At 47.2% G+C, this 12,719-nt stretch overlaps 1 protein-coding gene across 7 annotated transcripts in view; it reads right to left on the bottom strand.

Moving 5' to 3' along the window:
* The window catches only part of EVA1C (eva-1 homolog C), a 75,069-nt gene extending 62,710 nt beyond the window's left edge, over positions 1–12,359 (bottom strand). For 3 of the 7 annotated variants that reach the window (XM_017641918.3, XM_017641921.3, XM_017641919.3), the window contains exon 1: positions 11,514–12,357. In XM_017641918.3, coding sequence (XP_017497407.2) covers positions 11,514–11,673 — 160 coding nt within the window. In that variant the 5' untranslated portion in view covers positions 11,674–12,357. Of the gene's footprint in view, positions 1–11,513 lie in introns of all 7 variants that reach the window. The other 4 variants (XM_017641917.3, XM_017641922.3, XM_037014757.2 and 1 more) reach the window with 3 other exon arrangements.
* Positions 12,360–12,719: the final 360 nt, after the last annotated feature.

The following is a 12,719-nucleotide window of genomic DNA, read 5'->3' as shown; positions in this document are numbered from 1 at the left end:
ATGTTTTTACTTTCATTGCAGGAAGCCACATTTATTTTAAAGACATTTTGCTTGGGAACTTGATGCCTTTTTATAAAAAGGGTGTCAAAGGAAGATGCTCCAATTTCTGAATAAGAACTGATCCTGAAAAGTCCAGTTTTAGCCCACCACAACGGGCAGAAATGAGGAAAGGAGCAAAGCCCTCCTGCTGGACAGCATTCTTTCGCCCACCCCCCCACTTTAACATTAAATCTGAAACAGAGTTCTGACAGGCCTGCTATTTTCTTCAGTGCCAAGAGCCACACAATAGACCTTTTTTTTGGACAATGCTCTTAAAATGCTTCAAGATTCAGATGTACTGAGTCACAAAACTGTACAAATACAGCACACCCATTCCTGCTGGTGCCCTTGCTCGCTCTTTTGGAAAGAGTACTGTATTTTCTGTGTGTTTGGCAGAAGGAAAGAAATATTTTAATTAGAGTGGCAACCTGTTTGAAAGAAGGGTGACAGAGGGGGCAAACTGTGAAAGCAGGTGGCTGTCCTTGGGGCTGGTAGCCTCGGAGCAGGATGGGAGTTATCATTTCAGAGGAATCCATTTGCACCTACTGTTCAGGGAGGGCCCTCCAGTGGTGCTCAGCCCCAGGAGCTGGTAAGTGTACAGCTTGCAGCCAAGTGGCAAGCCGCGCTGCCCTGACAGAGCACCAGGGTTCCCTCACGCATCTGCACTCTTAGAAACCTCTCTGAGTAGGCGTCTTTAGAGAGTGTGTAGCAGGCAGCCTGAGAGGTGAATGCACATTTCCTAGAAGCATCCGTGAACCTGTGTGGTTGTGCCAGCAGCTCTGGAGTGGGGTGTGTGGGGGCGGGAGGGTTGGGGGGTGATCAAGAGTGTGGAAGGAATGAGAGCAGGAACAGAGAAGGAGGGAAGAAAGGCGAGGAGGTGCTGAGGAAAAGCAGGCCTCCACACAGTTCTCCTGACTTTGCCTCTTTTCCTTTTAAAAATTCAAATCAAAATGCCCCTAACTCGTGCCCGTGTGGCTGACGTGGTAGATAGCTGAGAGGTGTTGCAAATGTGTCTTGCTGTAAATGAGCAAACCACGTCAAGCCTGAACGCCTCTCCAGAGGGTATTTTGGTTTGACATTAATGGTGGCCAATATATGAGCTTGAAAGGAGGAGGGCAAAAGGGTCAAAGTCATGGACAAATTCCACGAAGGAAAGCAGGGGACAGAGTGTGGAAGCACAGCTGTGGCTGGATTGCCACTTCCTGGGCTTTAAGTAACGGCACTCTCTGTAGCCTTGAAGAAGAGCATGTAGAACTGTCTCTAGGTTTCCCAGATTCAACTTTGATTTTTAAAACTGTTGTCACCTTCTTCAGATTTCAAAAGTGTAGGAAATAAAACAAGGACAGGTGGGCAGGCGGTGCCCAGCATTCCCGGCCCCAGCACAAGGACTGGTTATTCCTTGTCATGGGGGCTGCCTGTGCGTGCAGGGTGTTTAGCAGTGTCCTGGCCTCCCCTCACAGGATGCCAGCAGCACCCCTAGTTGTGACAAATAAAATTGCCCCAAAACATTGCCTAATCTCCCTGAGGAGACAAAATCTCCCTAGATTGAGAATCACTGGTTTAGACTAAATGTGAGGACAAGCTAAACTTTCATCCAGTAAAGACAGCCATTTACTCTAAGGACCATGTGGCATTTGGGGGGAACACTGACAATCTCAAATAACCTGCTCTGAACAGCCAGCTGTAAACACAGAAGTCTGAAACAAAAGCAGACCTTTTGCCTCAAAGATCTGGTTTATGCCTTTAGGGAGGCATAACATTATTTAAAAATAATCCTGAGGCAAAAACATCCTGGGGCACCTAGCTTCATTAAAAAAAAAAAAAAAAAGATAAACCAGAAGAGAGGAACCTTCACATTTGAACTCTGTGGCTTAGAGGCAGAACAGACAGGACTTGAAGATCTCACGGTGGAATTCTCCACAGCCTGCAGTGACCAGTTCCACACAGTGGGTCCTATAGCACATGGGCCCCTGAGGCTCCCCCTTTATCCCTCCCTTCATCCCAGAGCTGGGGAAGGCGCTGAGTCTTTACATCCCAGCTGACCTGTCCACAAAGCATTTGGCATTGTTAGCTTTGGAAGGTGTGTTTAGTCATTCAGGCCTCAGACAATGGAGGAAGGCGTTTTAAAACTGTCTTAATTTCATAATCAAATTTACAAAAAGGTGTGTGAGCCTGAACTTTAAGTCTGTGTACATCTTTTCACTAGAAAAGGGACTATAAAATTGTGTTTATTCCTAAAGCTTGACCCTCAAAAGCTGTCCAAATTGGCCTTCTAGATAAGATCATGCATTCTCATTTCCACCTGTCTCCTGTTGAACTGGCAGACAGGGAAAGGGCTTGGTGACCCTTGCTCCGGAGTACAGTGCAATGATTTATGATTTCAAGGCCTGAGAACTTCAGAAACCACTGAACACAAAAAAGGTGAAAAATCTTCTAAGGCAAGAGAGAGAAAGGAAGGGCTTGATAGCATAGCACTCTTCTCAGACTCTGAAACACTACTCTGAAAGCTGTCACGAGCATGCATCACATAGGCCCTTGCAGACAAAAAGGGTCATTTTATCCAGATTATTCCCCCACATTTCGGGGGAAAAGGGAGTCATTTGTAATCATCAAAGGAATGCTGACAGACTTGAAATGGGATTACATTCTATTATACTCATCCGAATTAAAGATTTGTTTTGGAGATCATTCTTAGGTTTCTTCCTCACTGCTCCTCCAACCCCAAACGAGGCGATTTGTATTCAGAGGACATCTGAGGCAGACATGAAATCAGACAGTTTGCAAACATACATTTCAGATTCAGTGGCCTGAGTTTTGAATTTTAATGTTGTTTCTTTCTCAGTGTGTGGAGAACTTGGCTGTCAGGTTGAAATTAACCCCAAACATTGCCTTATTCTCTAACTTGTTAGTGTGGGAGAAATTCAGTTTCAAGGGCCTGAGTGAGCGAGTGATACAGGTGTCCAGAAATGTGGGTATGGAGATGGAAAATCTATGCATGGCCAGAGTTGTCTGGTAGGTCTGTGGACACAGTACTAAACTCTTAATTCCAAGCCTTGTGGTTTGGAGACCATCTGTAGAATGTGACCTGCCAGATCTATTATTCATCCTCAAACTGCTTTGTTATCTGTTTGTCCATGAACCCACTGAGAAGGAAGCTTCTCCAGGACAGGACTGACTCTTTGAAGTAGCCTTGTATCATACTTAACACAGATCTGATACCTGAAAGATTTGAAAATATTTCCTATTTTTTCATATAGAACTCCAATTATGTAGTTACCATGTAACTGATGATCACCTGGGGAGGAGTCTCGGGTATTTCAGGATGGATATCATAAGTCAATAGAGGAACTCAGCTGGGTTAAAAAAAAATAAAATTTGTGCATTTTATTGTATGTACTTCAATATAAAAACAAGGACAAAATCCTATCTCTTGACTTTAGCTGCCAAAAAAGACAAGATATCTCTCTCAAAGGAAGGAGATGGCAATCTGTGAGTAGGAAGACAGAACAAGGAATGTGGGTAAAGTGCATTAGAACTTCTTTCCTTCTCGGCTCAGTGTCCTTCCTTATGAAGCACATACTTTAGTAGTTCTTTCAGTAAGGATTTATTAGTGGTAAACATGTTTTTATATCACATGCTCTCTTGAAGATAGTTTAGCTGGGTATATAGTTCTGCAGACAGTTTTGTTTTGTTCTGCTTGTTTTATAATCTGGAAAAGTATTTCACTGACTTTTGGCTCTCACTGTTGCTGCTATCAAGACCTTATAGATGACATTTTCTTTCTCTGATTGTTTTAAAACTATCAATCTGCTTTTGGTATTTTATAGTTTCAATATGATAGGTATAAATTTATTTTTATTTATATTGCCTGGGAGACTTGAAGAAGAATCTTTCTTTAATTCTTGAAAATTAATGCCAAAATATTATCAGTTTGAGTGTTACCTCTCCCACATTTTCCCTATATTTATCTTTGGAATACTGATCAGATATATGTGAACCTTCATTCCATACTCCATATCTTATAAATTTTTTGCCATGTTTTCCATGTCTTTATGTCTTGCTGCCTTCCAAGTAATTTCTTCTACTTTATTTTCCAGTTCACTGTTTCTCTCTTCAGCTACATCTAACTTATCCATTCAGCTTTTAATTTCAATGAATATATTTTCATTGGCATAGTAGTATTACTATAATTAGTTGATATACTTGGTTCTTTTACAAGTATGTCTGCTCTTTTTTTATAGCCTTTCATTCCTTCTTCATGTTTTAGATTTCCCCCTTTTATTTCTTTTTGTTTTAGATGCTCTTTGTTATTTATTAAGAACTCTGTTTTTTCTACTGATATTACTCATATAATGTATTTTGGATTATTTGTTTATAATTAGCAGGATTTCATGTCTAGGAATCTTGTGGGGCCTGTGTTGATGATGTTTGATGCAGGGAATATTTGGGAGGGCAGGGGAGTTTTTTGTTTTGTTTTTGTTTTACCAACTACCCTGGAACAACTTTGTTAGTCTCTCAGCTTGGTTTTTCTGGTAAAGGTAATGTGAATTCAAAACCCAAACTCTTGAAAAGGCAGGCCTGTAGTTACATATTCTCAAGGGAGGTTATTTTTTCCCTCCAATGTAGAGCTAAAGTGGAAACAAATTTGTCATCTTTTTTTGCGAAGCTGATTTGTTTCCATCCACCTCTTTATGGATGTTCAGTTCTTTCAGGTCCTGGATTTATCTGGAGATATCTAAAGCCCTCATGAACTGTTAAATCTTTCTTGACCATCAAAATGCCCCAGGGTACCCAAAGAGTCAGTGCCAGCTAACTTCTCCAGTTTTCTGATTCCTCTTCATTTTTGTTCCCTGGATATTCCTTGTATTTAGTCACTCACTCAATCATTTAAAGGATGTTTGTTATCTTTTATTCAGCAGCCATAGGTGTTTTATTATAGAAATAATATCAGAATACAAATTCAACCATATTTCCAGAAACAGATTACAGATCCTATTCTGTAACTAGTTCTTTGGGGCTAGATAATACTATCTGTAGACAGGATATGAAATGGGCAATAAGTATAAGTCCTGAGAAAAATTTGGATCTGGTAGATTAAGAGATAAACATTACAGAAGTGGCACTGCTTTCAGCTATCTGTAACTTATTTTAGTATTAGAGAAGCTCCCTGGGTTCAAATCCCCAAAAGTTATTTAACCACTGTTTGCCTAAGTTTCTTTCTCTCTTGTTCTCTTTTTTTTTCTTTTTTTTTCTCTTTTCTTTCTCCCTTTCTTTCTTCCTTCCTTCCTTCCTTCCCTCCCTCCTTCCTTCCTTCCTTCTTTCCTTCCTTCCTTCCTTCCTTCCTTCCTTCCTTCCTTCCTTCCTTCCTTCCTTCCTTCCTTCCTTCCTTCCTTTCTTCTTTCTTTTCTTTCTTTTTCTCTCTCTCTTTCTTCTCATGGGGTTGTGAGGGGAAAATGAGTTATTTTAACTCACTGACTTCTTTTGTGGGGAGGGAAGTCAAGTAAAGAAGTTACTGCCTATGCCAGGCCAGAGTTTTAACTAAGTCAGAGCACACATAGAAGCCAGTTAAGGGGTAGCAGAGCAAGGACCTCCAGGGAAAAGGAGAAGTTCAGGGAGAAAGGACTATAGTCACTTGGTCAGCTACTCTTCCCATCAGAGATTCTCTTTCCAGTACTAAAATATTGGTGACCCTAGGATTTATGTTATTAAAGAAACCTACTTCTTTCCAGAAAGATACAAACACAATAGCCTAATTAAAATAATGACTGGGTATCAAAACCCTTCTGAGTGCCCTCACCCCTATATTCCAGGTCCATTACTAGTTCAAATAACAAAAGTATGGGTTTTTGAAACCAGACCAGTATAGGATTCAAATCCTGCATCTAAATTTCACTAGTAGTTGTGAAACTGAGGTAAGTGGTAAGGTGGGGGCCAGGGTGGGTAACGGGGGAACAGTCATTCTTTCAGTGTACATTACTCCAAGTAGTGCCTTTTCAGTAATATTAGAGGTGCTCACAGGATGCAGAGAAGACCAGCGATTTCCAATTCTTTAAAATCATGAACCCCATCAGTAAAAGCATCTTGAAAATACATCTCTGATATATGTACATTTAATTACAAATAATATACTGTTCTACTAGTGCAGCGAAAATGGAAGTTTCATGGCCAGGATCCTCACCTGACCCTGGCCTGCTTGCCCATTGCACATGTGCAATGCTCACAGGCACATGCTTAGACACGTGTTGGCAATGGGCTATTATTGACTTTATATAAAGAGCTTAACCCAGTGCTCTTGGGCAAGGAGGCAGAAGGCCCAGGGGCAGAGACCAGCTTGCTGCAAGCAGACTGCCCCGGAGGTGGGCAGGATTCTTATAAACCTGCCAGCCCAAGAACAAAGCTTGGTGTAAAACCTTTTACCCCCAAAATGTTCTGTTGTCTTTTTTTGGTCTTCACCAAATCCAGAGTGAACTTGCCTGAGGCTGAAACCCACAGGGGAGAAAACTGTCAATTGACAGGTTAATTATAGGCAAAACAACTCCTTTTTTAAGATATAAAAGAAACAAATACAAGAGAACTGAAGTTCTAACAATTTTCTCCTCTATCTCCTGGATCACCTCATGCCCGCTTCCACTTTGGAGGGTCAGTCTACTCAGCGGGCAACTGAAACACGGTGGTCAACCCCTAGACTGTCTAGAAAGGTTGGGCAAGTGGTGGCACCTCTTTCCTCTGCCCCCTACTCAGCACCACACCAGCGCAGTTCCGCAGCCTAGCCGCAGCCCTGGACTCCTGGTCGAGTCCTCCTCTGCCCCACTTCCAGCTGGGTTGTCCTGGGCAAGTCAGTCAGCCTCTCTGCGGCTGGGAGTGCAGCTGCAAAGTGAGACTGCTGCTCCCCTCAGCGGGCTGCGGTGAGGGTGAGGTCAGGTGACCCTGGACCCCAGGACTCTCACTCCCTTTCTGCTCCCGCCCTGAAACTGCTGCCAGGCGCCCTTTCCAATAACACACCCGGGACACCAAAGCCATCAATAACGGACGACGCGCTTGCCCAGACTCCACCTCTGTGCTGCAGAAAGAGCCAGCACAACACTTTTCAAACGCAGTTGCTTTCCATGGAAACAGACTAGCAGTTCCGGACACTTGCTCTTCATCTCTCTCCCTCTCTGACCGCTGGACAACTCCTTCGCACACTCGGTTTGCTTTCCTTTGGTGATGAGCTGGCTTTTCACTCCACAAAATCTTTGAAAGTGAAGATGATCCTGAACAAAAGGATGATGTGACCAAGGCATCAAAAGACGCAGAGCTCCATGTGCAGGGGGGTGTGCAGGCATGGGCATGCATGTACATGTGGGCCTGGGTGTGCATGTGTGTGCACACATGTGTGTTGCGATGCAGTGACAAATCCTGTCACTGGTCTCCCTGGTGGTGAGCCCTGCAGGAGGGGTGAAGGGCCAGTGGCCATGCCTGTGTGCCCTGGAAGAACTGACGCACAGGCAGGAGCAGCCCTGCCCTCGGAATACCAGCGCAGTGGCTCTGTGCTCTGGCTGTACACTAGAATTGCCTGGGAGCTTTTAAAAGGAGCCCAATGCCTGGTTCTTCCCAGACCAATTAAATCAGAAACCATGGTAGCATCCATACATTTGTTGAGACTCAAATGATTCTAACGTGCAGCCAGGCTTGAGACCCACTGCTTACCTGAGCAGACAGGAAGGTTCAACCTCTCTTTAACGGACAACTGTGTCCCCTCCCTCAGGATCTAGTTCCCACCCTGAGCCTCCAAGATCAATTTAATTGCCATTTTTCTTGATTCTGAAATTCTTGGCCAATGAAATAAGGGTTTATTTTCTGAGCTGCAAAGGATCTGGAAACAATGACATCAGCCCAGAGGACCCCTTCCATCATGCAGTGACCTTTCTTTGAGGTCTGGGAACATTTTGGTACACTGAAGGCCTTAAAGGCTATTATCTCCTGTCCTTTCTCCTCTCCACATTCACCACCATGTGCCTGAGGGCAAAATCAACATGTAAACATGATCACAACCAGTTTGTCCAAAGTTGGCAGTTTTCTAGGAATCCAAGTGGGAACTAGAACAATTTTCCACCCTTTCCTGACCCCCACCCAATCCCTCTCCATAAGCCCATCGGTCTTGTTGAGTTTCTTTGGGAAGAAAGGGAACAGAAGAGAGAGAGAGAAGCAGCAGGGAAGGCAGACCTTGCTTGCCTTCAGCAGAGACAATGGAGAAAACCACCAAAAAAAACAAGCCATGGTGAGCTGAATTTGGGAGACACACTTAAACATCACTCTCTAAAGCAGGGCAATTGTACAGGAGCCTTTGCTTTTTATGGCTGGAACCCAAAAATGGTACCCCGCCCCTCACCCCTGCCTTGTTCTCTGAACAAAAATGACATTGACATTATACTTCTGTGTGAGTGTGTGTGAGTGTGTGAGTGTGTGTGAGTGTGTGAGTGTGTGTGTGTGTGTGTGTGTGTGTGTGTTTAATCAATCAATTTGGACCTCTCAGGTCAAATCCCCACTTAGGGAATGCAGTCCAAAGAACTCCATCCCAAAGAGGAAAATGGATAAGAGCCAAGCACATTTGAGTATGGCATTAAGGATCAGAGGCACTAATTTTGCATGAACTGCTCTTGCCTTCCTGGGATATGTTTTTAATGTAGTGATGATAGCCTTCCACTGGCCGTTGGCAGTATCTCAATATCTTCAGGGATGGGAGAGAAGTGAGTGTTTGGGGAGACTGTTTCCCAGCAGGCTTGGAGGTAATTAGTTCAAGTCACGAGTATGAAGGGGGAGGGAGGAGGTACCACAGTGCATCATCTGGCTTATTAAGAGTGGGATCTGACGATGGAATCCCTAGGGCAAAAAAAACCAATGACCCAGGAAAACGACACCAGCTGACCACCCAGGAAAGGCTCAAAGAAGAGTTGCAAAGATAAAGGCTTAAGAAACTTTCCAGGACTCTGCACTGCTAATCTCCTGGAGGCCCTGTACTACACACACAGTGGCTGGGACCCTGACATCCTGGCACCTTCTTTCACATGGAAACATCAAAAACTGAAACTAAGGGAGGATGGAAGGAACTTGGGACCTCCTCACCTTGTGAAGAAGGGGATGGAAGAAGGATGTTTTTGATGTCTCCCTTGTTTAGGGAAACAAGCAGGTATCTGCACTGTCAAGTGCTGCTCTCAGGTGCTGGGCTCTAGTTCTACGTCTCCTCTGGGGAAGGTCCACTGTCTCGTTTCAGGCCTCTGGTTTCTGCACAGCTTTCCATGTTCATAAAAAGGAACAGGACTGCCTGTCCACAGGAAACCTGGCATCAGGCTTTGAGGCTGGGATTGTGGGGGAGGCGAGGGGGTCAGAGTTACATGATCAGGATCCACTGCTTTGTCCAAAACATTCAACTGAATACTCAGATGTCATCTTTGGAGCTTAGGAAGTTTCCTCAGTGCTGTATTTCATATGGTTGGGGGTCCCTAAAGTTTCATTAAGTTTCAAGTCAAACTGATCAACTTTAGAAGGCATTTTTCTCCCTGAGCTTTTTCTAATGTTTCCCTGAAACCACACAATAATATCATTTAGATTGAAACTTGAGTGTGTCTGTGGTTTGGGAAGATGCTGTTTTTCTTTTTGTCTCCCAAAAAGCCTCCCTGACACTTTCTCCCAGTCTTCAGATCTCTGAAGAGCAAAGCGGACCAGAGGAAATTTAGGGGTTGCTTGTGGTTGGACTTGGCAATTATCACCACCTCCTGCCAGCTCAGGGAGTTTTCAACCGGAAGTTCAGGTTCCCACAGAAATCAGAAGAAATTTATTTTATCATTTCTATCATTTAGAAGAACATGCATCAAAGTAATCCATTTCCCTCAGGATATCGCAGCCCTATTCCATAGCCCGAGTTCACCCTCAGTGACTTGCTACATGCAGACAATTTCAAACTTGGGTGGTAACCCCTCGACTGCTGCAAGTATCACAACCATTTCCCTAAAGAAACAAACTCAAAGTGTCTAGGATCTGTGAGAACAACCTAATGGTTAAGCCGCAATTTACCTAAAGCAATATTTGTTCAGTTGCAATGTTGCCACCACAAAAAAAAGGCTTGTCAGCTTTCAAGTCTTCCCTTACACTGTTCAGAGCTAGACAGTGGCCAAATGAAGAACTCCTTTCCATAGCTTAAGTCAGCAAATACAAAACTTTCTAGCAGCCAAGTGAGTCCTATTACAAAAAGAAGAAAAAGTCAATAGCACTTAAAGACCATTTCCTAGCACATTTACCACACCATTCTGATCCTGTGGTGCTTGATTTTAAGGACCACGGTTTGCTTGCCAAATTGACATATCTTGGCTTCCTTTGCTAGGTAGAATCACTGCCTTGATATTAAATATTCAAAGCAAAGAACCTGTGACCTAAGGGCTCTCAGCTAACAATGACATTCTCTGTCAGTAAACTAGAAACCCAACTCGGCCTCTGGTTTGCCAGTGTTCTCTGCCATGTACTAGTCTACTGCACAAACAGGGCTGAGGAATGACGCTGTTCACCATGATTATATTGCAAAAGACCCTGTCAGCTGGGTCCACAGGGAAAAGCAAAGCCTGGACTCGGCAGATCTCTGGAGAAGGGGGACAGTGGGGTTCAGAGCTGCTTCCTGGGCTGGGCAGGCTGGGGAAGGGTGAAGGCCTCCAGCCCCACCAGTGGGAAACCCAGGTCAGGTACAAGTGCACAGGACGTTTGTTCCTCTAAGCAAGTGCAGAAGGGATATAAGACTGTGGTGCCTATAGCCATCAAACCCAGAAACCTCTTACTTTGTGGTGCCACACCTACAACCACAGAGCCGTCTGGGATCAGCTGCGGGAGCCTTGGTCCTCCGAAAGAAAGACTCATCCTTTGCTGGGACTAGGAAGTTATTTTTGGTCAAGGAAGCTGGAACTGGAAGAGGTGGGGATGGCTATTTTTTGCAGTTAAAGTCATTCCCCCCAGCCTCCTCTCTGTAAACTCCTGCTCATCCTTCACAGCATCTGCACCACTGCTGCCCCCGCCGGCGCCCCTCCCTGCCTGCGGGTGCGACTTCAAGTCAGATGTCTCCTGGGCCAGTATCCTTACGTGCACCCAGGACGCTCGCTGCCTGAGGCAGACTGTACAGATGGCAAACCAAGGGCAGCTCCTTCGACCACAACACGTGTATTTTAGAGCGCTGGGCACGGCACACCGCTCAGTCAAAGGGCCTCCAGCAAACACGCATCCTTTAGGCTGGTCTCTGATGCTGCGAAATTGACGGGGTCAACAGCAGGACGAGAAGCTCCAAATACGTTACTCACCCTTCCTTCTAGGGGACCTCCCCTGCCACCACCCCACAACGCAGGCACCTCTATGCCAAGAAAACTGACTATGAGCGCTCCCCAACTTTAATCCAATCCTGTCGTGCCCCTTGGGGCGGCTGCCCCCAGACGAGGGCGAGGGAGGGCGCTTCTTACCGGAGAAGTCCGTGAGCGCCGCGATCTCTTTGGAGCAGACCAGGACAGTGCAGTAGAAGAGGCGCAGGAGCTGCCCCGGCGGCTCTACCTGCCTGCGGAGGCCAGGATGCTGCGCGGGCTGGGGCGCGGGCGGCGGGCGCGCGTGTCCCAGCAGAAGCATGGTGCGGGGCGCGAGGGGGAGTGCTGGGCGTTGGGCAGCGTCACATGGCGGAACGAGTCAGGGGCCAGCGGCTCCGCGGCCCCCCGCCACCTCCCGGCCCGGGCTGCCAGAGCCTGCTCCCTGGGGCCGGCCGGCACCAGCTCCCCAGCCAAGGGGAGGGGGCGGAGAGCTGGGGCGGGGCGAGGAACCCCGGGAAGGATCCGCGTAGTTTCCCCGAGAGGAAATCTCCGCTGCCGCCCCGCGGGAGGAAACCAGGGGGGCAGAAGGGAAAGTGTAGCCTTCGCGCGCCCGGCGGCTGCGGAGGCCGGTGCCTGGCGCACTGCCCGTCAGGGAGGGCGCCCCCAACAGCGCGTCAAGGACCGAGCAACCTGGGCGCCTTCCACGCCTGGGTTCCCGCCCAGGAGACGGCTCAGAACCCCGGGCCCGGCCCGCGCTGGCCCGGTGCCAGCCTCGCCCCGGCTGCGGGAGGAGCGCAGCCGGTGCCCGTGACGCACTTTGGAGCCAGCGCAGCTCGCGGAGCCCGGCGCCCCCAGGGAGGCGCCAAGGCCGAGGCGGGGCCGCGGAAGGTGGGGTCCTGGAGGTGTGAGACCGCAGCACTGACGTCCCTGCGACCCTCCACGCGCCACCTGTGGAGTTACCAGCACGCACAGTTATCCTCGCGGAAGAGGAGACTGAGGCCCCGCGGTTTACCCAAGCTAAGGCAGCCAAGGAGGGAACAAGCTGGGGGGCGGCGGGGGGCCTGGGCCTCAAAACGGGTCAGATGGCTCCGAAGCCCGTTTCTTGTCTCTGGGACAGCCTTCCTTTGGGTATTGGTTGTGCGCAGCCCTCAGGGGATCTGACATCGGACAGGCATAAACAGCCACCCCGCGCTAATAATTGGGCTTTGTTTTAAAATGGGCCACAGCATCTTTCTGAACCCCTCGATTCCGCGCGATGTGACCCGCCCAGCTGGTGGTAGAGGAGCGGACTGCTTGGCCCGAACTCGGGGAACCGAGGCGCCCGGTGAGGGTACCTCGGCCCGAGCCCGCGGACCGCGCGGAGCGTCA

The sequence above is a fragment of the Manis javanica genome, chromosome 3 (genome assembly GCF_040802235.1).
Source record: "Manis javanica isolate MJ-LG chromosome 3, MJ_LKY, whole genome shotgun sequence".
NCBI classification, from domain to species: domain Eukaryota; kingdom Metazoa; phylum Chordata; class Mammalia; order Pholidota; family Manidae; genus Manis; species Manis javanica.
This window is presented reverse-complemented; position numbering and strand designations above follow the sequence as displayed.